This window comes from Pongo abelii, chromosome 13 (assembly GCF_028885655.2).
Source record: "Pongo abelii isolate AG06213 chromosome 13, NHGRI_mPonAbe1-v2.0_pri, whole genome shotgun sequence".
Lineage (NCBI taxonomy): Eukaryota > Metazoa > Chordata > Mammalia > Primates > Hominidae > Pongo > Pongo abelii.
The window spans coordinates 122423138-122450515 of record NC_071998.2 but is presented as its reverse complement, the minus strand read 5'-3'; the positions used below and the strand labels follow the sequence as shown (position 1 = coordinate 122450515).

At 53.9% G+C, this 27378-nt stretch overlaps 1 protein-coding gene across 1 annotated transcript; it reads right to left on the bottom strand.

The window, feature by feature from the left end:
* Window positions 1–230: 230 nt before the first annotated feature.
* Window positions 231–26802, bottom strand: AIF1L (allograft inflammatory factor 1 like). Its single transcript, NM_001131585.1, is given in 6 exon segments — window positions 231–3145; window positions 5467–5629; window positions 8753–8794; window positions 11706–11772; window positions 26470–26531; window positions 26673–26802. Coding segments are annotated over 6 exon segments (453 nt in total). The 5' UTR covers window positions 26704–26802; the 3' UTR covers window positions 231–3057.
* Between the last annotated feature and the right edge of the window lie 576 nt (window positions 26803–27378).

The window sequence follows — 27378 nt, the reverse complement described above, 5'->3', positions numbered from 1 at the left end:
CATTTACTGTTTGGCTTTCAGCACATTGCTTATCCAAGCCTACTTTTCTGTTGTGAAACAAGGATGACATAATAGAACCTGTCTCTTGCAGGGAGGTGGTTAGGATAAGTGAACTTCAGCTGTCTCAGACAAAACGCACAGGACGTGCTCATTTAATCTCTTACTATATTAGCTAGTTCGCAATTTGCTGAGCCCAGAACCAGCCCCAAAATACACCAATCAAGACGTTGGTAAGTTTGTCTGGTTTATTTGCAGTCTGTAGAGATGATATCCCAATCCACGCACGCTCCCATGCACACGCACACACATAAACTTCATCCACCTGAATTTGTCCGACAAACCCTCCTCTGAGTCACAGGGACAAAGCCATACTTGGCAGTCCTCACATTACTGGTTACATTAGATTTGGTCTTTCAGAAAGAAGATGGTTGAAGTCCCAAGAAGCTGAGCCCTTAGCCAGAGAAGTAAGAGTCCTAGAACCAAGAGCCACAACCTGAAATACATGCAGACTGCCCCCACCCTCCTTCCAGGGACAACTCTTGAGACCCTCTCCTCCCAGGAGTTGAGTCCCAAGAAATGAAGGGACTGATGGGGTTTCCCAGGACACACGAGCCCCCACCCCCATTCAATGAAAAAACCCTCTCTTCTGCCATTTCCAGAAGCTGGGGCCACACCTGCGTGCTCTCCTCCCTTAAGGAGAATTCCTGCAGTCTTGTAGAACTGTGGAACTTACTGAAATAAGCCTGATTGGTTCTGCCTTCCTCTCTGAGTGAGGAACAGGGACACTGAATATGATGGGTAGTCAAGGAAGGCTTTATCTTCCTCAAAGGTCCCAGCCTGTCCCAGAGAGGAGAGGCAGTGAGGAGGGGTGAGGACATCTAATGATCCTGGAGGAAAAAAAAACCAAAAAACAGGGCAGGGGAGGGGGTAGAAGTAGGATTTTCCATTTACAGGGAGGAATGTTTTGCTGGGGTTTAAACTTCAACTAGGCCTGTGTGCATTTGAAGTAGATCCTTGAGCTCAAGATCAGCCAGTCATGGCCAAATAATCTCATTCCTGAACTGGTTGAAACCAGTGGGTTAACCCAACCTGGCCATTTCCTCATGCCTTACCTGCTTTCCTTCCTCAATCTGCTATCAGAGGTGACTAAGGAGCTGCAGGGAACCCACGTTGGCTCCAACCACCAAGACCTCCCAGTCCTGTCCACTTAAGGTGTTGCAAAGGCTCTGCCAAGACTCTCACCCAGTCTTGGGCCCAGCTAGGCCCCCCAGGACTGTAGGGAAGTCACCCCATACCTCCCCCTTCCTAACATTTATCTCATTGTCATTGTCTGGGTCTCACTTTCCTATTGGACTCTAAGTTCCATGAATCTGTCCATTTCATTATTGGATTCTTAACTGTTGGCCTACAGCAAGTGCTTAATAAATATGTTCAGTGAATAACTGTCTAAGTCCTGAGCAGGTAGGGTAAGAGACTTCAGAACACAGGTGGGGTTAAGGCTGAACACCCTGATCAGCCAAGATGCGGCTGACTTTGACATCTTCCTGCATGAATTACAAGAGGCAGCTTCAGAGGCCTGGTCTTTGCCCTAAGCCTGATGCTGACTTGAAGGCACAGGGGAGGGCGAATCCTGGACAAGGGTCTTGAGAGTAAGTGAAACCCTCTCCAAGTGTTGACCTAGGAGGCTGCCCCTTCCCAGCCCTTCCCTGTTCTCATAACCAACTAAGGCAGCCCACACTGGAGACGAGGTGTAGGCAGGGTCCCTGAACATCTGGGCCCCAGTCCAGGGCACCTCCCTCTGGAGATAAGCCTGACCTTGGGCAAGGCACTTAATCCCTGTGGGGCACCAGTCTCCTCACCTGTGAAGTGAGAAGACTGGCCCAGCTACCCTCCAGGGTGCATTAGGGCTCTAAAATCCTGTGAGTCCATAAGAAAGGACACAGGTGACCCCAGTCCAATTCCCAAGCTCAAGGTTCTGAGAGATCTGGGGAGAGATGAGTTAGACCGTGTATACTGCACATGCCAAGACAACATGTGAGGACGTAAAGCTTATAATAGGAGGTCAATAAATATCTGGTGAATGAGTGAGTAAATGAATGAATTATGTGAGTAGGGTAGGAAGACAAATGAGGGAAGTAGAGTCAGGTTTCAAGCAGATTGGGGTCAGACGAGCAACCTTGTATTTCTCAGTCTTGGCTTACCAGTGCTGCTGACTTTGCCGTGAGCATTTTACTCCTCATTCTCCTATCCTGGTCCCCTCAGTATCCTCCCTAAAAGGTGGAACAGCACTGAGCTGACCTTTCCCCCCAAAACCCCAGGCCTCACTTCTACCTCCGAAGTCCTTTGCTGACCCAGTAAGGGACAGTAGGCCTGCATGCTGCCTTTCAGCTGCCTGCAAAGGTGTGGCCAGAGAGCAAGACCGGAGGGTTCCTTCTGGTACCTTCTTGAAGGGCTCACATTGCCAAGCTCCTTTCCTTCCCACCTTCACATCACTGAGGATGAGAGGAGGTGTGGAATGAGTGGGGATCAGCTGGGGCAGCGGGGCCCTGAGTGGCTGTGTCCTGGGTGACACCAGAGCACTGGAACCATGGCACTGTCCAAGGAAACCCGAAAGAGGCCCTGCAGCCTTGTCCCTACTCCAAGGTCTTCTCGAAGTGGCCTGGCGTCCTCGTCAGAGCCAGGTCAGTGAGACTGAACTTGGTTTGGAGACTTTATGGAAGGATGGAGAGTGCTGGTTCCTCCAAGTGTGGGGAACACAGGCTGGAAGCCCCCCTGCCCTGGCCCTGCCCCCTCTAGTTTTTGGTTTGATGTCAGCCCTTCTGCACAGGGAGTAGGGAAGGAGGGAAGAAGAGAGGGAGGGGACCCAAGGCTCAGGATTCCCCGACCCAGAGCCCCTTTAAGGCAGATAATTTGTGCTTTACAAAGACATTGATGAAAACACAAACAAACCCTCAATGACCAAACAAATGAGAGACAGAGATCACAGTGTGTCAAGAAGGGCAGCAAGATAGGGAGGGAGGTGTGGGGCGGGAAGGCTGGGGAGTCCAGGCGGGGTCCTCAGGGCAGGCTAGCAATGTCTCTCTCTGGAGGGGGGCCAACTGGCTTGGGGCTGCTCTCGTTGGCTTTTCCTTCAAACATCATGACTCTGGTTTGGAGATGGAGAAAACAAAAAAAGAAAGAAAAACAAGATTAGGATCCTTCCCTCATCCAGGGAAAGATCATCCCAGCCTCATGTCAGCAGGGTCCTCGACAGAATTTAAATCTGTTCTCCAGTGGGATCCGTGCAGACCCCAAGACAGCAGCTCCAAGGAAGGGGCTGCTAGTCCCATTTTACAGAGGAGAAAATGGAGGCACAAAGTGGTGATGTGACTCCTCAGAACCACACAGGCGGTCCAGGGCAGAGGCTGGGTGCGACTCCAGGCTTCTGACTTCTAGGCCATGCCCTTCCCTTAACCACACTGCCTGGAGGAGGCTGAGCCAGGCCGGGCCATGCCTCTGCGCAAAGATCTTCAAAAACCTGCCCACTGCTCTGAGAGTGGTGTCTGGGGAATAGAGGGTAGGGGCTCAGTGTATAACCTCCAGGGCAACTGCCTAGATTCAAATGCCAGCCCTGCTACTTCTCAGCTGGGTGGCTCAAGCAAGACACTTGACCTCTCTGATCCTTGGCGTTTCTCCCTGGAAGTGGAGTGCTAGAAGATCTGGCCAGATTGGACCGTGGGCTCATGGGCCAGGTACTCAGTCTCCTTGGGCCTCAACAAGCTCCTTTGTAAAATGAGACAGGTATATTTTACATTCGTACTTTTAAAAAAGTGAAGCTTATTTCATAAAAGCCAAGTGAGTGTTATTTTCTGTTTTCTTTTCTTTTTTTTTTTTTTTTTTTTGAGACAGAGTGTCGTTCTTGCTGCCCAGGCTGGAGTGCAATGGCACAATCTCTGCTCACTGCAACCTCCGCCTCCTGGGTTCAAGAGATTCTCCTGCCTCAGCCTCCCGAGTAGCTGGGATTACAGGCGTGAGCCACCACACCCAGCAAATTTTTGTATTTTTAGTAGAAACAGGGTTTCACCATGTTGACCAGGCTGGTCTCGAACTCCTGACCTCAGGTGATCCACCTGCCTCAGCCTCCCAAAGTGCTGGGATTAAAGGCGTGAGCCACAGCACCTGGCAGAGTGTTATTTTCAGCTGTGACAAATGACAATGAGACTGTCCAGGGCAATGCTCTAAACGCTCTTCAGTGGGGCAGCACCCACAATGTGCTACCATGTAGTAGGTGTTTGCCATCAGCCACACAAGGCTGAAATCTTCTTAAGTGTCATTTCACTAGCCCTCAGGACATCGCAGAAGACATGATTATCACCCCTATTTTATAGATGAAGAAACTGAGACTCGCAGACCTAAGGTAACTTGCCCAGGGTCATTTTGGTAGCAAGTAATAGCATTAAGATGCAAACCCTACCTCCCTTTGGGGCCAATTTTTGACTCTATTTTATGCTTACAACAAGCCTGTGGGGGTAGTGGAGGTGCTTTACAAATGGGGAAACTGCCAGGTGTGGTGGCTCACGCCTGTAATCCCAGCACTTTGGGAGGCTGAGGGGGGCTGATCACTTGGAAGTCAGGAGTTTGAGACCAACCTGGCCAACAGGATGAAACCCCATTTCTACTAAAAATACAAAAATTAGTTGGGTGTGGTGGCGCACACCTGTAATCCTGGCTACTTGGGAGGCTGAGGCAGGAGAATCGCTTGAGCCCAGGAGGCGGAGGTTGCAGTGAGCTAAGATCATGTCACTGCACTCCAGCCTGGGTGACAGAGCGAGATCTCAAAAAGAAAAAGAAAAAAAAAGGAGAAACTGAGGCTTGGAAAGTTTCAACAGATTTATCACCATTATCACCATCACCACCATCATCATCATCATCATCACAGTTGCCACTTACTGAGTACCGATTCTGCCTGACTCTGCTGCAAGCTAATTTCCCCTGCAGGGTACATATTAATATGACCATTTGGGCCGGGTGTGGTGGCTCACGCCTATAATCCTAACATTTTGGGAGGCTGAGGAGGGCAGATTACCTGAGGTCAGGAGTTTGAGACTAGTCTGGCCAACATGGCAAAACCCCGTTTCTACTAAAAATACAGAAATTAGCCAAGCATAGTGGCGCATGCCTGTAATCTCAGCTACTAGGGAGGCTGAGGCAGAAGAATCACTTGAACCCAGGAGGCAGAGGTTGCAGTGAGCCAAGATCACACCACTGCACTCCAGCCTGGGTGACAGAGTGAGACTCCATCTCAAAAAAAAAAAAAAAAAAATTGACAGATAAGGAAATGATCAGGAAAAGTAAGTACCTTGTCCAGCAGGTTGCACAATGAGTTACCTACTAGGTGGGGAATGGCTGGGGTGCCCAGAGCCAGGGGCCTCTCTGCACAGAATGATTTTGCCTTCAGAGGTCCCAGGGGAGGGAGGAGGTACTCACAGCTTGAGGACAGCCGACCGTTTCCCCAGCATCATGTTCACAAAGTCTCGGTAGGATATGGTGTCACTGACCCCTCCTGTCACCTCTGAGATCATCTTCTTCATCTCCAGGTGGGTCTTGGGGACACCAAGCTTCTCCATCATCCTCTTTAAAGACATTAGGTCTGCCGGAGGAAAAGCAGATCTGTTAAGTGGAGATGGGCTGCGGGGGCTTAGCGGGGAAGCTGGGAAAGTTCCACTCGGGCACCCCACGCCTAGAAGCTTGGCGTCTGCACTCCTTCTCTAGGGAGGAGGAGCCCATCACGCCCTCCCTGCTCTCTTTGGAGGCCGTATAGGCTAGTGGTTAGTGACCTGGGCTTCTAGAGTCCGACGGGCTTGCATTGGAATCGAGCTCTGCTATTCCTGGCTCTGGGATCTGGGGCACACTACTTAACATCTCTGAACCCCTGCTCCCACCAATGGTGGAACGGGTGGATGGGATCATTCAGGGATCTCCGTGCAGGAAGCACCGGCCCAGAGCACTTTCTTCACAGCATGACTGTGGGCTCTGCTGTTTCCTGCAGTTAGGGTGGGCTGGGTGCCCACTCTCCTGCTGCCCGGGGAGTTATGCCCAGTGTGGCAGAGTCAGGAAGTCAGGCATTGAAAGTCACTCTGCTGGGTGCCGAGTGGCAGGTGGCTTCTCCCCACGTGCCACTCCTGTCCTGCTGTCCTAGGGCTCCGCCCCGGCTGGAAGGGAGAGGACGCCAAAAATATCCCACAGAGCAGGAAAACCAACAAAAGAACAAAATTCAAGAAAAACAAGGGAGGCCCCAGAATGTCACTCCAGCCCGAGGTGGTGCTGTCTCTGACCGCCCAGCTCCCACCAAGATCTGAGTCAATTTCCTTTGGATTGTTCTTCAGTGAACAATGGGTCAGCAAAGGATGGCAGGAGAGGGCTGGGGTAGGGGCCTTGGGCCGTGGCGCAGGCAATGCTCCTCCTGGCAAGGCGGGCGGGCTAGGGCCAGGCCCAAAGGTGCCAGGATGTCCAGGCATTCAGAGAGAGCTGGGCAGCCTTCTCCAGGAAAGGGGGAAAGGGCTGCACACGCACTGCCAGACTCTGAAGTTGGCAGGACCTTTCTCGGGCATTTCGGCAAGATGCTTCAAAAGCCTTTGACCCAGTGTCCCCTTCCTGAGATTTCCCCTACAGAAATAACCAGGGAGGTGAATAAGCACTCATGTCCAAAGAGGTTCTTTACAGGATTATCAATAATAGTTAAAATTGGAAGGCATCCAAATGGTCCACAAAAGGCATCGGCTAAACAAATTAGAATCCATTCCTACAATGCAGCCATTAACTATATTTCAAAAGAAAAATCAACTGGCACCGTGGCTCACGCCTGTAATCCCAGCACTTTGGGAGGCCGAGGCAGGCGGATCACTTGAGGCCAGGAGTTTGAGACCAGCCTGGCCAACATGATGAAACCCCGTCTCTACTAAAAATACAAAAATTAGCTGGGCATGGTGGCGCGTGCCTGTAATCTCAGCTACTTGGGAGGCTGAGGCAGGAGAATCCTTGAACCTGGGAGGCTGAGGATGCAGTGAGCCAAGATTGCGCCACTGCACTCCAGCCTGGGCAACAGAATGAGACTATGTCTCGAAAAGAGAAAGAAAGAAAAATCAATAATAAATCAAAATACTCACCATTGTTTTATTTCACTTATTTTTTCTGGCCGGGCTGACCAATAGAAAGTTATTTTTTTCAAGGAGGCTCAAAAATGATATAAAAGAGCTTTTGTGATTAGAATAAAGAGTGGAAGGCTAGAAACGGAAATGTTTGTAGCAGTTACTTCTGGGAGGTGGGGTTGTGGGTGATGCATTTTTGTCTTTTTGTCTTGCTGTGTTTCCCCAATTTTTTTAATGATGAAAATGTGTTTATTTGATAAGCCAATTTTTTTTTTTTTTTTTTTGAGATGAAGTCTTGCTCTTGTCCCCTAGGCTGGAGTGCAATGGTGCGATCTGGGCTAACTGCAACCTCTACCTCCTGGGTTGAAGCAATTCTCCTGCCTCAGCCTCCCGAGTAGCTGGGATTACAGGTGTCTGCCACCACGCCTGGCTAATTTTTGCATTTTTAGTAAAGATGGGGTTTCACCATGTTGCCCAGGCTGGTCTCGAACTCCTGATCTCAGGTGATCCACCCGCCTTGGCCTCCCAAAGTGCTGGGATTACAGGCATGAGACACTGTGCCCGGCCAAATTTTCTTTCTAAAGAAAAAAGAATGATCAAAATATTCTAAAGGGAGAAGAAAAGAGAGAGGACAGAGGAAGAGGAGTAGAAATGCCGGTGGCAGCATCAATCTGAGACGCAGGATGAAATGGAAAAGGGGGAAACTGTTCAGAAACCAACGGCTGGGCCCTGGTTCACTGCCAGTGTTCCATGTAAGCAAGTCATTTCACCTTTCTTTTCGCTTTTTTTTTTGAGACGGAGTCTCGCTCTGTCACCCAGGCTGGAGTGCAGTGGCACGATCTCGGCTCACTGCAACCTCCACCTCCTGGGTTCAAGCAGTTCTCCTGCCTCAGCCTCCCGAGTAGCTGGGATTACAGGCACCCGCCACCACACCCAGCTAATTTTTGTATTTTTAGTAGAGACGGGATTTCATCATGTTGGCCAGGCTGGTCTTGAACTCCTGACCTCAGGTGATCCCCATGCCTTGGCCTCCCAAAGTGCTGGGATTATAGGCGTGAGCCATGGCGCCTGGCCCATTTCACCTTTCTGAGTCTTGCTGTCCTCATCTGTGAAATGGGGATAATTAAACCAGTCTTAACCACTTCTTTGCGGGTAAGGTCCAGGTACGGTCTCCTACCAGAACGAAAGTGCCAGTACCTGGACAGCAGGATGCAATAAGGAGAGAATCAACGTATATAAAAGCAACTTGTCCACTGCCGAACGACATACAATGGAAAGACAGACTTCGGGGCCACTGAAATGCCAGCCGGGGGGGGCCCAGGGCCTGTCCACCCTGAGTGTCTCCAGCCCTGGGCAGGTGTGGCACCCTCTGTCCTGAGTCCCCGTAGCACCTGGGGTGGGAGGCTGAGGTATGGGTGGGGAGGGAAGCAGTAGGGGATGAAAGGGTCTGGAGGAGTCTGAGGGCAATGGTGCCAGGGCAGAAGGCAAGGGGCTGGGGCTGGCTCGGTGCAACATATTCACCAGCCTTCCGGACTGCCCCATGCCCGTCACCCACACAGAGGGTCCCTCAAGCCCTCTACCCACTTAACACCCTCCTCCCTAAACACACTCAAGGCCTCACTCACCAATCTCGCCTTCATTGTTCAGGTCAAACTCCATGTACTTCTCTGGAAATCACAGAGCAAAAACTAGCATTAGTTTGGAAGCAGCGTCTCCCTGCGGGGACCCAGTGGCTCCCTTGTGGGCAAATGACCGTGTCCTCAGGAGTCTGAACCACCTCCCACACCCTGAGTCTTGACCTGAGTCCCCCATCCGCTGAGCCATGGCCTCTGGGGAAAGAGCTCATCCTGCCTGGACTACTCTCCTAGAGGTGCCACGAGGGACAGATGGCTAGGGGCCACTCTGAACCTCTTACCAGGAAGGCAGCTGCTTCCTCCCGGGTCCCCAGGAGCACAGACCAGCTGCATCTGAGTTAGCAGCAAAGTGACTAGATCTGATTCCCTGCCCTGGGATTCTGGCTCATGGATGTGGAAGGACAGGGTGGGGGTAGGCATGGGTGTGCTTTTCAGCATCCCAGGCAGTTCTGATGGGCAGTCAGGTGTGGGAACCACTGATTCAGGGGACCTGTGATTCTGAAACCAGGAAAAAGGCCTGCCCTAGCCCACAAAGTGGACATACAGTTTCCCGGGGTACACAGACCATCACCCCAAACCTCACACACAGACTGAGTTATACTTCCCTGATCAAGGAGTCCTGGAAAACTCCTAGCAGTAAGGAAGGATGCTCGGAGCAGTGGGCTTGGTATGTTCTGACGGGAGCGGTGTGTCAAACGGACCGTGGGGCCTCTGCAGGTCACCCCTGCCCTGGCAGAGTGGGGCCCTCATGGTCCATCCTGCCCCACAAGCAGCCAGCAGAGAAAGCCGAGGTCCTCCTGCAGGCTGTGCTGCCCCTGCCCACTCCCTGCCTGCTCCAGCTCGCTGCCCCTCTGCCTGGAATGTTCTCCCAAGTATTCTCACTGCCCTTCCTCATGGCTTCAGGGCTCCCCACCCTTTCTTTTTCGTCTCCTTTTTTTTTTTTTTAGAAGGAGTCTTGCTCCGTCTCACTTTGTCACACAAGCTGAAGTGTAGTGGTGTGATCTCAGGGGGGATACACAGCTCACCTAGGGCGGAGTTGGGACTTGAACCCATGTTAGTCTGGCTCCAAAGCCCCTGTTCTTAACCATTATGCTTTTTTTTTTTTTTTTTTTTTTGAGATGGAGTCTCATTCTGTCACCAAGGCTGGAGTGCAGTGGCTCGATCTCAGCTCACTGCAACCTCTGCCTCCTGGGTTCAAGCAATCCTCCTGTCTCAGCCCCCCGAGTAGCTGGGATTACAGGCACCCACCACCATATACAGCTAATTTGTACTTTTAATAGAGATGGGGCTTCGCCATGTTGGCCAGGCTGGTCTTGGACTCCCAACCTCAGGTGATCCGCCCACCTCGGCCTCCCAAAGTGCTGGGATTACAGGTGTGAGCCACCGTGCCTGGCCTCCCCACCCTTTCTAAATCGCATGCCCTCCCCACCGCTGAGCACTCCTGTCCTCCCTCCCTCATTTCTCACCAAAGCACCTACCACAGTCTTCTCACCTTGTATTTCCCGGGTCTCTGTTTAGTCTCCCACCACCTCTCACACCACCCCCGAGCTAGAACACAGGCTCCCGGGGTGGGAGCTGCCTTTTACGTTCACCTTGGTGCCCCCGGCCTGGAATGGTCCTGGCACATGTACAGGTGTGCATTTGGAGAACAAATGAGTGAATGATGTAACTTCCTGTCTGGCCCAACATCCCAGTGAAGACAAGTAGAAAGGGTGCCAGAGCCCTGAGACCCGTGCCTCCTCCCAGAGCCGCCCCTGGGGGTGGCCTTGCTGGTATGCAGACAGAAGGGAATAGACTGCTGTCTTTTTCACAGCTCTCCTACAGGTGGCTGGGATGGGGTGGGGTCAGGAGTGTCTTTTACTATTTCCCTTCTCTCTTCTTCATGTAAAAAGCATCATAGCATAACAGTTAAGAGCAGGGGCTTTGGAGCCAGACCGACATGAGTTCAAGTCCCAACTCTGCCCTAGGCGAGCTATGTGTCCCCATGCCAACAACCCCGCCCTCTAAGCCAGAGTTTCTCCATCTGTACATTAACAAGTGCACCATCTTCCTCCAGGCCGATTGGGGTGATGTGGGGAGCTCGCCACGCCGCACGAGAAGTGCTTCACAAAGGCCGACGTCCAACAAATGCCAGCTGTTATTAATATGATTAGCCCTAGATGTCCAGCCTAAGGACAAGTGGAAGCGATTTGAGGAACACTTGGCCAAGTTCTTTGCCCCAGAGCCGGGAGGATGCTCACACTGCAAACACTTTGGAGGGGAATGCAACCTCCAGGATATTTTCCATGACAGCCCAGGGCTCCTGTGCCTCAGTGCCTCCCCTGGCAGGGAAGGTGGGTCTGCGCTGCCCCCTATGTGCCCGGCTCCTCTCCTTTCGAGGTGCTGGCTGGGAACCAAGCGCCAGGGCCCCAAACAGAGGAATCTTTATGCTGCCCCTCTCCCCGCGCCAGCTCCCAGGCCCTGCTTTCTTTTCATCCCGTGCTGCCGGGTTTCAATGGGCAGAAACTCTGCCCCCCTGCCCCACTGTGGCGACACAAACGTCCATTCTCCGCAGGGGCTCCTGAGACACTCTGCTGGGGAGGGGGAGAGGCAAGGCTTGCTCACAAAGAGCTGATTGTGTGTGGGGCCCGGGAGTGACGGGGCCTGGGCAGCGGCGGACGGGAACCAGCCTGAGCCCCGTGGGCAGCAAGGGGAGAGAGAGGGGCAGGGCCAGGACCGGGCTGCAGGCGAGGGGTGATGGGGCCCACAGGGGCAGGGAGGCAGGTGGAGGGGCCTCCAACCACCTCTCGGGGGTACCTGTCTCCAAGCCTGCCAGGAAGAAGGGCATTGTGGACGAAACAGGGCCACAGCCTAGTCCTGTGGGGCTAAGGGGTCCTGTGTGCAAGGATGAGGGGCCAGCCCACCTCCCCCAGGAATAAATGCAGGGCAGCCTGCCCCAGCTTACCTTTGAAGGCTGTGAGCTTTTCTGGAAGGTTCTCTTCATCACTGTACTTCTGGTCACAGAGAAACTCCTACAGAGGTGAGGGGACAGTGCTCAGCAAGGGACTGGGGGCAGAAGTCACCCACACATGGGCCCACTCTCCGGGGGCCTTCCCTCCTATCGGGTAACCAGGTGCGACCAGACCCAGTTTGTCCCATGTTCACCCTGGCTTCCTGTCGCCCCTTGAAGGCAGATCTGCACTGTCCGCCCTGTGGGTAAGAAGTCTGCCCAGCAGCTTGGGGAGGCCCCAGAGGGTTCACTACGGGTGACCAAGCCCTCCAGCCAGCAGCTGCATTACCAAGGCTGGGACCCGTGCCCCTCCCCCAAGACACCCCAGCTTCAGATCCGAGAAGCTGTGAGCTCCAAAGACAAGCCCCTGGTTCCATCATTAACTTCTTAGGAATGTGATCCTGAGCTCATTCATTCCTCCCTGCACTTTTTTTTTTGTTTTTTAAGAAGTCTTGCTCTTGTCCCCCAGGCTGGTGTGCAATGGCACGATCTCAGCTCACTGCAACCTCCACCTCCTGGGTTCAAGCGATTCTCCTGCCTCAGCCTCCCCAGTAGCTGGGATTACAGGCGCCTGCCACCATGCCCAGCTAATTTGTGTATTTTTAGTAGAGACGGGGTTTCACCATGTTGGCCAGGCTGGTCTCGAACTCCTGACCTCAGTTGATCCACCCGCCTCAGACTCCCAAAGTGCTGGGATTACAGGCGTGAGCCACCGTGCCCGGCCCTCCCCACACTTTTATTGCCTTATCTGCCAAATGAGAATCATGATCTGCTTCTTGAGTTTGTATAGAAATCCAGTGAGGCCAGGCGCGGTGGTTCACACCTGTAATCCCAGCATTTTGGGAGGCCGAGGTGGGCCGATCACCTGAAGTCAGGGGCTCGAGACCAGCCTGGCCAACATAGTGAAACCCCGTCTCCACAAAAATATAAAAATTAGTTGGGCGTAGTGGTGGGCACCTGTAATCCCAGCTACTTGGGAGGCTGAGGCAGGAGAATAGCTTAAACCTAGGAGGTGGAGGTTGTAGTGAGCTGAGATCATGCCACTGTACTCCAGCCTGGGCGACAGACGGAGACTCCGTCTTAAAAAAAAAGAAAAAAGAAATCCAGTGAGAGTGTGAATTCGTCATCTCTGCTCTAATGGGAAAATGACTGTACACTTACCCTCTCACCTGCTTCCTCACCTGTAAAATGGGGGTTTTAATCTCTGGCCTGCCTTCCCTTCAGATGCTTGGAGGGATTCAAATAAGTCCTTTCAGAACCAGATGGGCGGGGTGGGGAGGATTGGACACTAACAATGGCCTCCAGGGTGAAGCCCTTACCTATGTGATCTCTTCACATCTCCTAGGAGTCCCAAGAGGGAGCTATTATTATTATTATTTTGAAACAGGGTCTTGCTCTGTCATCCAGGCTGGAATGCAGTGATGCAATCTCAGCTCACTGTAACCTCCGCCTCCCGAGCTCAAGTGATCCTCCCACCTCAGCCTCCTGAGTAGCTGGGACTACAGATGTACGCCACAGCACGGCTGGCTTATTTTTGTATTTTTTGTAGAGACAGAGTTTCACTATGTTGCCCAGGCTGGTCCCAAACTCCTGGACTCAAGTGATCTGCCTGCCTCAGCCTCCCAAAGTGCTGGGATTACAGGTGTGAGCCACGGCGCCCGGCCAGTAGCTACTATTATTATACCCATTTTGCAGGTGAGGAAACTGAGGCTCATAAGCCAGAGCTTCAACTCGGCTCCATCTCATTTGGAGCCTGCATCCTTAGCCTCTACACTTAAAGGTGGGCAGATTGCGGGTGTTCATCTGGCCCGGTCTCTGACCTTACAGCAAAAAGCGACCAATGAGGGAACATCTGCCAGATACAGCGCCAAGTAACTTATGTACCTTGCAGCTAATCTTTCAGCAGCCCTGGAACCTGTATTCAGATGGGGAAGCACAGGGCATGTTCCCCTCCTACCACTCGAACTCTGCAAATAACCCCTCTTTTTTGGAGCTTCCATTCTTTTTTTTTTTTTTTTTTGAGATGGAGTCTCACTCTTGTCACCTAGGCTGGAGTCCAGTGGCACAATGTTGGCTCACTGCAACCTCTGCCTCTCAGGTTCAAATGATTCTCCTGCCTCAGCCTCCCAAGTAGCTGGGACTACAGGTGTGTGCCACCATGCTTGGCTAATTTTTGTATTTTTAGTAGAGACGGGGTTTTACCATGTTGGCCAGGCTGGTCTTGAACTCCTGGCCTCATGTGATCCGCCCACCTCGACTTCCCAAAGTGCTGGGATTACAGGTGTGAGCCACCGAGCCCGGCCAGTGGACCTTCCATTCTTCATTACTGAGCTCACTGGACATGGATATTACTCCTCCATTCATTCATTCATTCACTCATTCAACATTCTGGGGGGACACAGTGCACACTGCACTGTGCTAGGCATCAAGGGAGCAGAGGAGACCATGGTGAATATGATAAGGTCCTTATCCTGAAATTACAGAAAGCTGGTGTTTAAACTGATGTGCAATGTCACCCACGTTAATCATTTGACCTACTTCCTAATACATGATGGCCAGGTCTGTTCTTACATATCTCTTAGGACAGAGAACTCACTACCTTCCTAGTCTAGTGTTGCAAACTCCTAAGAGGCTTCAAGTGGAATAGAGGATGACAAGAACTGACTGACTATAAAGCAATCTGGGTTTGGATCTCAGTCTCCCTTTTTACTAGTTATAAAATAGGCCCAATAGTACCCACTCCTTGGGCACTGAGCTCATAGGTCAGCTCTCAATGAGCAACAGATAAGATTATGAGTATGAGGCAGAATATGGCCTCTTCTATGGCTCAAATTTCTCCGCATGAACTCAGCACTCCTTGACCGCAGGAGAAACCTACCTGGCAAAGGGCTTCCCTCACTGGGTTGGGAGAGGGGTCTGGCTGTCCTGTAGCTTTTGGTAAAACATTGGCTGTAGCAGACACTGTGCTATCTCACTAAATCCTCACAGCCACTATTATTCCCATTTTACAAGTTAAAACATGAGGACGAGAGGGGTTAAATACCACATCTAACGTCCATAGACAGGCCAAACGCAGTGAGTGGCTCACGTCTGTAATCCCAGCACTTTGGGAGGCCGAGGAGAGCAAATCACTTGAGGTCAGGAGTTCAAGAACAGCCTGGCCAATATGGTGAAATCCTGCCTCTACTAAAAGTACAAAAATTAGCTGGGCATGGTGGCACGTGCCTGTAATCCCAGCTACTTGGGAGGCTGAGGCAGAAGAATCACTTGAACCTGGGAAGTGGAGGTTGCAGGGAGCCGAGATTGTGCCACTGCATTCCAGCCTGGGCCACAGACTCCATCTCAAAAAAAAAAAAAGGTTTATAGACAGCTAAGGAAGGTTGGTTTCGAACCTGGGTCTATCTGACTCCAGGACCTGTGTCCTCCTGCACCTGGGCAGAGGGCAGTCCCAGGGCCTCTGGGGTCTTGCTGGCTTGGCCACAGCCTCACTCCAGGCCTCACTGCAATGCACTGGGCGCGGCCCTGCCTCCACTTAGCTGACGCTGGATCCTTCTTCGGCAGCCTGGGAGGCTGCCCTCCTCCTAGCTGGCTCTGTCGAGGACTTCCTTTCCTCTTGGCTCCCTCTCATAGCTCTTCAGCACTGCTCCCTCACTCCATCCTCTGCCCAAAAGGAGGACAATTAACTTTTGTCTGTGACTGTGAGCAAACCAGGCACCTCCCAGGGTCCCAGATCCCATATCTGCCCAGCGGAGGGACATATTAGATCAGTGATTCCCAGACTTTGGGGTCATGCAGACAAGAAACATTTTTCAAGGCGGGGCAGAGGGGCGCACTAATATACGAGTGCCAACTTTTTATTTTGCCAAGTAAAGACTTTTTAAACAATGACCATTGACTGTTGCCATGAGTTCAGAAAAGAACATTTCATAAAAGTAGGAAGTTCACCATCTCTGAATGTTTAAATGGAATCCATTCAGCCTAGGTCCAACTCACCACAGTGACCCTGCATTTCCTTCACTTTACCAAGAACTAGAGAACCTTCCTGGGGAGGCACAAGAGCACCAACATCAGGGAACCTCTGGGGAGAGATTTGGAGGGCCTGTCCCAGCTCTTGGGCTCTGGTTGACCAGAAATCCTGCCTCAGCCTGGACCGACCAGCCCTAGAGATCCAGTTTTACTTAGGCCACTCTGTAGGTGGATGGGTGCGAGTGGAAGGACATGGTCCCTGGCCTTAGAGACAAATCGCACACAGGGAGACACAGACCAACCAGGCAGGGAGGAAGAGCAAGGCCACGTGCACAGCATGAATGGCAGCAGTGGTTGGGAAGATTGCTCTGGGCTGCACCCTGCACTAGCTGTGCACCCTGCCTGGAGTCCACAGATCTGCGTGGTTCTCTCCCTCACCTCCTTCAAGCCTTTGCTCAATGTCACCTTGTCTTTTTTGTTTTGTTTTATTTTTGTTTTTTGAGATGCAGTCTCGCTCTGTCGCCAGGCTGGAGTGCGGTGGCGCAATCTCGGCTCACTGCAACTTCCGTCTCCCAAGTTCAAGCAATTCTCCTGCCTCAGCCTCCCGAGTAGCTGGGACTACAGGTGCGCACCAACACGTCCAGCTAATTTTTGTTTTAGTAGAGATGCGGTTTCACCACATTGGGCAGGCCGGTCTCAAATTCCTGACCTCAGGTGATCCAACTGCCTCGGCCTCCCAAATTCCTGGGATCACAGGCGTGAGCCACGACACTCAGCCTCAATGTCACCTTCTCAATGCGGCTGACCCTATTTAGTCTTTGCTGGCACGATCACGGCTCTCTGCAGCCTCGACCTTCCTGGGCTCAAACAATCCTCCCACCTCAGCCCTTCAGAGTAGCTAGGACTACAGGTGTATGCCACCACACCCGGCTAATTTTTCTATTTTTTGTAGAGATGGGGTCCCCTTCTGTTGCCCAGGCTGGTCTTAAACTCCTGGGCTCAAGTGATCTGCCTGCCTCGGCCTCCCAAAGTGCTAGGATTATAGGCGTGAGCCACCATGCCCAGCCCTGTCCACCCTGTTTTATACTGCTCCCTGCCCACTTTAGCTGCCCCGACTTCCAATCGCCCTTATCCAGCTCCATAGGATGGGTCACCTCCAAACATGATTTCCACTGCCACTGCTTACTGAGGTTACTACACCCTCTCTGCCTCCCCTGCTAGAACGTAGGTTCCGCATAACAGATGCTCAATAAACACGTGCAGGATGAGTGAAGGAGTTGAGACTCAGGTTAACTAACTTGCCCAAAACAGCAGAGCCAGCAAGCGGCTGTGCTGGGAACATGAAATCCTCTGTAGCTGGGGCTCCCTCCCTGCACAGTACTGAGGAGGAAGTGGGTATCAGGAGGCAGCTGGGAGGAGGCAGGGCCCCAGCCACAGGTTTAGCGTTGAAGTGCCCAGCATATAGTAGACACTCAGTAAACATCTGTTGAGGAGCCTGAGGAGGGGGGATCACTTGAGGCCAGAAGTTTGAAGTCAGCCTGGGCAACATAGGGAGATCCTATCTCTACAAAAAATTAAAAAATTAGCTGGGTGTGGTGGTGCATGCCTGTAGTCCCAGCTACTTGGGAGGCTGAGGCTGGAGGATCACTTGAATCCAGGAGGTGAAGGCTGCAATGAGCTTTGATTGCACCACTGCACTCCAGCCAGACCCTGTCTCTAAAAAAAAAAAAAAGCAATAACAACAACAAAACATCCATTGAATGAATGGACAGGCCTGCCATTTCCAGTTACTTTCTCCATCCTCACCCCTGCAGTGATCAGGCAGCTTTGCAAAAGTGTGTGCCCACGCGTGACAGAGAGTGGAGGGGCTTAGGGTTTGGAATCCTGTTTTTCCTTAGAGCCAAAAATGACAAATGCAGCCCAGCGTGGTCGTTCACGCTTGTAATCCCAGCACTTTGAGAGGCCAAGGCAGGTGGATCACGTGAGGTCAGGAGTTTGAAACCAGCCTGGCCAACATAGTGAAACCCCGTCTCTACTAAAAACCAAACGCGCCTGTAATCCCAGCTATACTCGGGAGGCTGAGGCAGGAGAACTGTCTGAACCCAGAAGGTGCAGGTTGCAGTAACTGAGATTCAGCCACTGCACTCCAGCCTGGGCCACACAGTGAGACTTTGTCTCAAAAAACAAAACAAAACAAAACATGACAAATGCTTGGGCCACAAGTGACCAGGGTGGGAGAAGCAGCTGAGCTGCTCATGCGTGGGCAGCCCTCACTGGCCCTGGGATTAGGGCAGCTGTGCTGACCATGCCTGGGCAGGGGGTGGGGGAGCCCAGCGGGCAGTGGCAGGAACAGGACTCCACCAGCCAGGCTGCCATGCCTGCTCCACCTCTGAGCTTTGGATTCTTGGTTCCTGCTCATGTACCACCCACAGCTCCCTCCCTGCAGGCATCCTCCCCCAGTCCCTGCCCAAGGCACAGGTACCCGTCTTTCCAGGACCCCTGGCTGCCCTGACCCTGGGTCCATAGGCAGAGGAGACAGAGATAGAAGCCATCCCAGGTGTTTGGAAGAAAAGCAAAATAAAGAAAAAAAAAGGGCAGACTGGAGCCAGAATGCCTGAGTTTGAATCCACTTCATGGCTGCATGAATTTTTTTTTTTTTTTTTTTTTTTTTTTGAGACAGAGTCTCGCTCTGTTGCCCAGGCTGGAGTGCAGTGGTGCAATCACAGCCCACTGCAACCTCAACCTCCTGGGCCCAAGCAGTCCACCCATCTCAGCATCCCAAAGTGCTGGGATTATAAGCATGAGCCACCGTACCTGGCCAGCAAATACTAAATAAATGTTAGCTATTTGTTTTTTTTTTCTAATACTTATGCCCATACAATTAGCTTATAACCGCCATAGACCCTCACAGACTATTTAGCAGATTAGAAAGGAGACCCCCTCCCCGTGAAGGAGGCCAGTTACGATTTCTCTCTCCTCTTTCCAGGTATCCCCATTTGACAGATGGGACAATTGAGGCCCAGAGAGGTTGCTCAACTTGCTCAGGATTGCCAAGTTTTAACAATTCAAGGCCTATGCTTGCCCCAAACAAGAAGGTAGCCTGGCTGCAGGTTTCTGGGCAAAGAAAGTCAACACTGGGAGTTACCTTTCCTCTTCGGCAGCTGCAGGAGGTTATTCCAGAGGCCAGAGAACCACTTTATAGCCCTCCAGGGAGATGGGGGGGGTTAGGCGGTTTATTCTATCCCCTATCCTCCTCACACAATCTAACCCACTGTCCCCAAAGACAAGTTTTCCCAGCTGCAGAAAGTAGAAAGTGCTGGGGTGGGGGAGCAGGTGTGAGAGCTGCGGGGGGCCTCTGGGCCCTGAAGGTGGTTATTGCCATGTAGAGGAGCAGGCCTGGAGGCCACAGTGGCCTGATCAGTCCCTAGCAAAGGTCCAGGAAAGGCAAACGGGCAGGAGCTGGGGGTGACACACAGGCAGCTGAGCCCACTTCTCAGTCCCCGGGGACCAGAGCGTCCAAGGGTGGGGCCTGGGAGGTGGCAGAGCTGTTAAATTATCCACCCAGCCACAGAACCAGAAGGGACTCCTCACAGCGTTCAGCTTGCCCTCCTTGTTCAATAGCTGGGGAAACCAAGGTGCCGGAAGGGACGGGCCTTGCCCAAGGTCACAACAGTTGAAAACGTCACATCATCTCTCTGAGCCCAGGGTGTGTAAGGACATAGGGGATAGCTTGCCAGGGTTGCCATTCCAGCTCTAGCACTTACTAGCTCTGTGGCTGTGGGCAGGGCAACTTTACCTGTTTACCACTCTAGGCCTCAGTCTCTTCATCTATAAAGTGGGCTTATCTATCAAATGGGATCATAATGATGTGTAGAACCTCTTCACTGAGTTGCTGTAAGGAATTTTGTCTGTTTGTTTTGAGTCAGGGTCTTGCTCCGTTCCCAAGCCTAAGGTGCAGTGGCACGATCTGCAGGATCACTGCAGCCTCAACCCACAGACTCAAGCTATCCTCCTGCCTTAGTGCCTGGCCTGCGGTAAGGATTAAACGAGCTAATTGCACAGAAGGAGCCTGGCTCCTAGTACACTTGCTAAGTGTTCAAAATTATTATTATGTCTTAGGATCATCCAAACTCAAGCCACATCGAGAGGCAGGTGAGTGCGGGGGAAGGGCAGGGAAAGAACATCACCCACCGACCATTCTGTGCTCTCCGTGATGCCCTGAAGTCCTCCTGGCGAGCCTTGGCCCACTGGCCATCCCTCAAGGGCAAGTTTTGCTTTGTCCTCAGCCCCCGGCTGACCTGGCAGTGATGGGCCATCCAACCTGCCTGAATCCTCCCATCTCAGTCCCCAATAGCACCTGTTCACTGCCGCCTTTCCTGGTCACCTACAGCCTCTGATGCTCGCCAGAGTCCCCCAAGCCCATCCCAGCCTCCAGCGAGGCCCCCAAGTGCTATGCCCAGGAAGGGCTGTTTCCAAACCCATCAGAAGCTGGCAGCCCCTGCCGTGCCTGGCCTCAGAAGCCCTCCCGCCTGCCTGCTCCTCGCTGACTTAACTCTTTTTCTGGGCTGGTACCTCTAGCACCTTCTGGCGAACCCTTGCTCCTGGCCCTCCAGGCTTGTCTTTCTGTATCAGCTGCAGCAGAATTTTGGGGTGGGCGGATATCACCATCTTGGAGGCCATCCAAGGGGCTGGTGGCTCAGGCCTTGGACAAGAGCTCCAAGGACAGGAAGCACCATGCCGGGGCGTGGGACCTCTGACGCAGCCCACAGGCTCTTAAAGGGCCAGGGCCAGGCCACAAGTGGTGCTGGCACCTGGCGAGTAGCAGGAGCCTGTAACGTGCACCCACAAGGACAGCAGGTTCACATTCCCCACTGCAGCCCTGGGCCTCATTCAGATGCCGCATCCTCGCCAACAGATGGGGCAGCTAAAGAAAAACTCCCAAGCAGCTACGCAATAAAGCACACCCTGCAGAAATTCCATCTCCAGCTTCCTGTGACACGGCCACACCAAGGTCATAACTGGTTGGACCTGCAGGGGACACTGAATCCTCAGAGGCTCACGTGGCCACTTATCACCATCTCCCTTATAATATATTAAGGAAGAGCAAGAGAGATGGGTGCCCAGCAATGCCAGCTGCACACACTCACCTGGGCAGGGACAGAGTGGCACTGCCAGGTACACAGGAAAAAAGACACACCTGCATACTTGCCTGGGTCAGGTCTCAGAGGCCCCCCATTGCTGGGGGAAGGACAGGGGATATCCCTGGGCAGAGATACCCAGCCTGCCCTGCCCAGCTGCCTTCCCAGGGCAGATGACATGTGGCTTCTGGAAAAAACATCAGGGGCCAGGCGCAGTGGCTCATACCTGCAATCCCAGCACTTTGGGAGGCCGAGGCGGGTGGATCACTTGAGGTCAGGAGTTCAAGACCAGCCTGGCCAACATGGTGAAACCCCATCTCTACTAAAAATACAAAAATTAGCCGTGGTGGTGGGCACTTGTAATCCCAGCTACTCGGGAGGCTGTGGCAGGGGAATCGCTTGAACTTGGGTGGCAGAGGTTGCAGTGAGCCGAGATCATGCCACTGCATTCCAGCCTGGGTGACAGAGTGAGACTCTGTCTCAAAACGAAAAACAGCGAAACAAAACAAAAAACCATCAGGTACCTAAATGTGACTGGGAATGCTGAGTGCCCTTCATTCGACTCGGGAGGGCTGGACCATTGGGACAGTAGCCAGAGATCCTTATCAACATAAGCAAGAGACCCCTGTGTCATAGCTAGGCTGCAGCCACCTGGTGACAGGGGCCAGGGTGACTGGGTTTGAATCCCAGATCTGCCACTTCCTGGCTGGGTGAACTTGCAGGTGACTTCATCTAGCTAAGCCTCTGTTTCCTCATCTCTAAAACGGGAGTCATGGCCGGGCACAGTGATGCATGCCTGTAATCTCAGCACTCTGGGAGGCCAAGGTGGGCAGATTGCTTAAGCTCAGGAGTTCGAGACCAGCCTGGGCAACATGGTGAAACCTTGTCTCCACACACACACACACACACACACACACACACACAAAAAATTAGCTTGACATGGTGGTGCACGCCTATAGTCCCAGCTACTCAGGAGGCTGAAGTGCAAGGATCACCTAAGCCCAGGAGGTCAAGACTGCAGTAAGCCGAGATCACACCACTGCACTTCAGCCTGGGCAACCCAGTGAGACCCTGTATCAAAAAAAAAAAAAAAAAAAAAAAAATAGGAGTCATGATAATCCTCATCCCATGGGGCTGTCTGCAGATTCTCACTGTGCATCTATCTGCTGGGGTGCCCTGTTGCGGGGTCAGCAAGATGATGAATGTCAATCTGTGGGCACGGAGCACAGCCACAGCTTGTTACTGTGTTGAAGATCTCACCTGTTGGCCGGGTGTGGTGGCTCACACCTGTAATCCCAGCACTTTGGGAGGCCGAGGGGGGCAGATCACGAGGTCAGGGGTTTGAGACCAGCCTGACCAATATGGTGAAACCCCGTCTCTACTAAAAATACAAAAATTAGCTGGGCGTGGTGGTGCGCGCCTATAGTTCCAGCTACTTGGGAGGCTGAGGCAGAAGAATCGCATAAACTGGGGGGTGGAGGTTGCAGTGAGCCGAGATCACGCCACTGCACTCCACCCTGGGTGACAGAGCAAGACTCCATCTCAAAAAAAAAAAAGAAAAAAAAAAAAGACCTCACTTGCTAGCCAGCTCATGTGGCAGCCCTCGCTGTCCCCTGAGCGCCTCCTGCTAAGTCCCAGGGCACAGCCACCCTGAGGGGCAGCCCCCCCAGCCCCACTGCTTCTCTCTGTCCCTGTGGGAAGCTGGAGAAAATCTCTTCCGTTGCCATATAAGGCCATGCCTGGCTGGCCTGGGGTCACCAACCATGCCATCAGGGCTCGGGGAATGCCAGCTATGTAGGGGGAGAAGGAGGTGCTGGCCAGTTCTGCCCACTCCAGCAGTGCTGCTATGTACACATGTGCTTGCACACACAAACACACAGCGCATGGAGCTGGGGGCGGGCACCCAGCAGGAGGCCCAGCCAAGCTGAGCGATTGAGAAAATAGGCTGGGTTCAAGTCAAGGCTGTTTAAACCCAGGCAGTTTACCCAGCCTCTATGAGTCTCTCGTTTTCTCAAAAATGGGAGCAACAATACTCCCTGGGTTAGAGTGAGCATTCACAAGATAATGCCCACCCACAGTGCACCTGACACAGGACGGGCACATACCAAGTGTTCAGAAAACTACAGCAAAAACTAAAGTGAAACCAAAAAGAGGTGCATTTTCATACGCCTCCCCCACCTCCCTTCCTCTACCAGCATCTCTATGCCCATTAGAGTCTCCTATTTTTACTCTTGAATCCCATATAATAACAATAGCTAAGGCAGGGTATGGGGGCACATGCCTGTAGTCCCAGCTACTTGAGAGGATGAGATGGGAAGATTGCTTGAGCTGGGGAGGTAGAGGCTGCCATGAGCCGAGATTGGGCCACTGCACCCCAGCCTGGGCAACAGAGTGAGACCCTGTCTCTGTTAACAACAGCAACAACAAAAAGCTAAATTTGGGCGGGGTGGGATGGCTCATGCCTGTAATCTTAGCACTTTGGAAGGCTGAGGCGGGCGGATCACCTGAGGTCAGGAGTTCAAGACCAGCCTGACCAACATGGTGAAACCCTGTCTCTACTAAAAATACAAAAATTAGCTGGGTGTGGTGGCAAGGGCCTGTAGTCACAGTTACTCAGGAGGCTGAGGCAGGAGAATCGCTTGAACCCAAGAGGTGGAGGTTGCAGTGAACTGAGATCACACCACTGCACTCCAGCCTGGGTGACAGAGTGAGACTCTGCCTTAAAAAAAAAAAAAAAAAAAAGCAAGGCTGAGTGAGCTACCCTGCCCCTCTGGAAGCTGGCCTACACCAAGGGAGGAGAAAGGCCCCAAAGGGAACTAGGTATTGGCCCGGAGAAGCCCCTAGATCTGCCAGCCAAGCTGGGCTGTGCCCCAGGCAGCAGCCATGGCAGTGCCCAAGCTGCCTGGCAGAGAAGCAGGGACTCTTTGGCAGTGAATCCTGGGCTTAGCCCAGGCCCCCAGAATCCACACTCCAGTGGGGCAGTGAAGCTGCACCCCAAAGGAAGGCAGTCCGGGCTGCCAGCACAATTCTGCCTAAAATCCACCTAGCTCAGGGTTTCTCCACTGCCCTCGTGGCCGTGGGTGAACCAATTCCAACTCTCACACGGAGCGACTCCCCCACAGTCCGCAAAGAGCTTCCATCCACTTCCACCGGTTAATTGTTGCAGGGACTCCAGAGGGAGCAGAGATCCCTGCTCCCATTTCAGGCTGGGGAAGACGAGGTTCTGCTGGGCTGAGCAACCAGCATGAGCCAGGGCGGAGTATCTTCCACTCCCTGCACCTTGAGGCCACAAAGAAACTGTCCTGATAGCTATCAGGACCGCAGCCAGCTCTCCTGGGTGCTTTACATAGATTGCCTCACTGAAAAAATCACAACCATTATCTTTTTGGAGAAGGAGGCTCAGAGAAGTGAGTGGCTTGCCCAGAGTCACAGATCAGTGCTTGTGGGTACCTCATGACTAAACTGGTGGGGCCACCCTGCTCCACTGTGGTGAAGCAGCTCAAGCTTCCCGTGTGATCCTGGCGCCTCCTTCCTACAGGGCCCCGGATCCTGGGCCTCAACAGCCCTATAGCGGCTGGGCTCTCATGGTGGGTCTCAGTACAGCGTCTTGGCAGGGGAAGGACGCTGGGCTGCAAGCTCTGTCACTGGCTTCTGGGTGGCCTTGGGTAGGCTGCTTGCCCTCTCTGGGCACTGTCCTGAGGTGGTTAGACCACAGCTCCTTCCTGCTCACTTTCCCTAGTCCCAGTGCTGCCCAGATCAGCCCCTGACAGCTTAAGTCCCTCCTCTTTCTAAGCCAAGCTAGTCGGCTTTCCAAAACAACCCTGGAGCCACCCCCAACCCTCTACCCACCTCCCCAAGGGCGAGGTTGGCCCTGCCCTCTTAGCTCTTCTGGCTTGTCCAACCACGGTCACCTCACCCCCATCTCCAGCTGTCTGTGGCTCAGGGTCCCGCTGGCTGTGGGTGGCTCCAGCCAGCTCAGAACTCGCCTGGCCAAGTGACCCAGGGGGCTATATGAGGTCGGGGTCCCAGGCTTCTGTCCAGAGGGCTAGAGCAGCCAAGCCCCAGGCTGGGCGGGCACACAGTGAACTGGGAAGGAGCCCAGCAGGGATCCGAGACCCCTGAGCACCCCAGCCAGACGTCCAGGCAACCTTCCAGCTGTGCTCAAGATGCCCCCAGGAAGCAGGGGGAGGGTGGTGGTGAGGAGGCCAGAGCTTACCTGGAGGGGGAACCCTGAGGTCCCCAGAGCCCTGTAGCTGGGGACTGAATGGGAGTCCTGTAGCCAGCGGACGGAAAACAGACAGGCTGCCTACATCCAAGCAGTCCAAGAAAACCAAGGGGGAATCAAGGCTGCACACTGCTGGCAAGAGGCAATACCACAACCGGGCCCCAGGCTGGGACCTGCCTCCCACAGCCTTCGCGGGCTCTGCTGACCTCACCAGCAGCTCACTTCCAGACTCTCAGCTGGGCTTAGACCCTAGGTGTCCAGGGGACCAGAGGAGCCCGCAGGGGGAATGCCAAGCCTTGTTTCAGCGGGCATGCCTCTGCCACAAGTCAAGAAGGAAACCAGGAGACATCCACCTCAGGAAATCATGCTAGTTCTGTGAGTGCTTCCTGAATGCTGGGTGCTGGGCCATGCAGGCCACGTGCCTTCCCTCTCTGAGCCTGCACAATGCCCTGCTTGGAGATGAGAGGCCCTTTGCTGAGGACCACAGAGCTGGCACACAGTGGAGGCCAGATCTGAGCCCAGGTCTTGCAGAACTTTAAAGCCACTGGCTGTGCTGCTGAGCTTTGGCCAACCCAGACAGGTCCTGATATCGTTCCTTATCTTCTAGAATCTATGCAAATTTATGGAGCTCTCACTGGATGCCTGGCAACAACAGGAAGGATTTCTTTCAAGAAATCCACCAGGACCAGCAAGAAAAGCATTGAATCCCTTAAGGCAATCTTTCCTGAAAGTTGGAGTGAAGAGGAGTGGTGTGTATGAAGGAGCCGGGGGGAGGCGGGAGACCACGGGGAAGTGCCAGGATCTCTACGACCTCCGGAGTCTTCTATTTGTACTTTTGAATCTCTTATAACAACAATAGCTAAGGCCAGGCGTGGGGGCACATGCCTGTAGTCCCAGCTACTCGGGAGGATGAGGAGGGAGGACCGTTTGAATCCCAAAGGTGGAGGCTACAATGAGCTGAGATTGGGCCACCGCACTCCAGCCTGGGCGACAGACCAGCAAATGACCCGGAGCCTGTGTTCTGAGCTGGAGGGATCACTGGCCTGGGGCCCTTCCCGCGCCAAATCCTTGGGCTGCTCCCAAGCGGGCTTGCGGGGAGCCACGAGCCGGCTGGCATCCGAGCTCCTGACCCGGCCCCACCTCCCCAGTCCCCAGTTGCAAGAGTAACAACTTGCAACCCGAGACGCCGGGACCGGAGGCGGGAGGCGGAGGCGGACCTACCTGGAGTCGGAGGCGACGGGGCTGGGGGCGGAGGGAGGCACCTGAGGGAAGCCCGGGGGAAGGGAAGGAAGAGGGTAGATCTGGAGGCGGGCACGGCCTCGCGGACTGAGGTGGCACCCGCGCAGCGCGCGGCTCGGGACTCGCGTGCTGCCCTGGGCGCGGGGCTTACCCGGTTGATCTCGGCCAGCCTCCTCTCCTGCCGGGCTTTGAGCAAGCCGAACGCCTTCCCTCCTGGAGGAGACAAAGAGGCGGCCTGGGAAGCGGGGTCCTCCCCGGGCCACGCGCCCCCGTCCCCGCCCGCTTCCCGCGTGCGGTGGACTCCGCGGTCCGCCCGGCGCGCACAGGTGGCGGCCCGGGGACGGCGGCGCCTACCTTGGAACCTGTTGCTGAGCTCGCCCGACATGGCGAGCGCGGGGCTCCCGCCGGCTCCAGGCTTCGCGGACGCGGCGAGGGACGATGAGGAGGCACAGGCGCCTGGTCTGAGCTCCGGCTGGCTGCGTGTGGCCGCGGGACCGAGGGGCGGAGGGACGGCGCGGGCGGCCGACACACCCCTCCCTCCTCTGCCGGCCCCTCCCCTCCCCTCCCCTCCCGCCTCTCCCCTCCCCTCCCGCCTCTCCCCTCCCCTCCCGCCTCTCCCCTCCCCTCCCGCCTCTCCCCTCCCCTCCCGCCTCTCCCCTCCCCTCCCGCCTCTCCCCTCCCCTCCCCTCCCGCCTCTCCCCTCCCCTCCCCTCCCGCCTCTCCCCTCCCCTCCCGCCTCTCCCCTCCCCTCCCCTCCCGCCTCTCCCCTCCCCTCCCGCCTCCTGCTCCGCGGGCTTCAAAGCGGCCATTATGCGGGACGCTGAGCCCGCCGGCCGACCCCTCTGCTGGAGGACGCGGAAAGCGCAAAGCGCGGGGCGGCCGCACCCCTCCTCTCTGCCCCTCCCCGGACCTCAGCAAGTCCCTGCCACAGAAATGAAATGCGAGGATCTTAGCATGAACTCCATGGGTTGTGAGGACCAAGTGCCGTCGGGGAGTCGACGCTCAAACATGACTGCTGCCTTTGGGGCAGTGCGGCTGCTGTGACAACAGTGGACCGTCA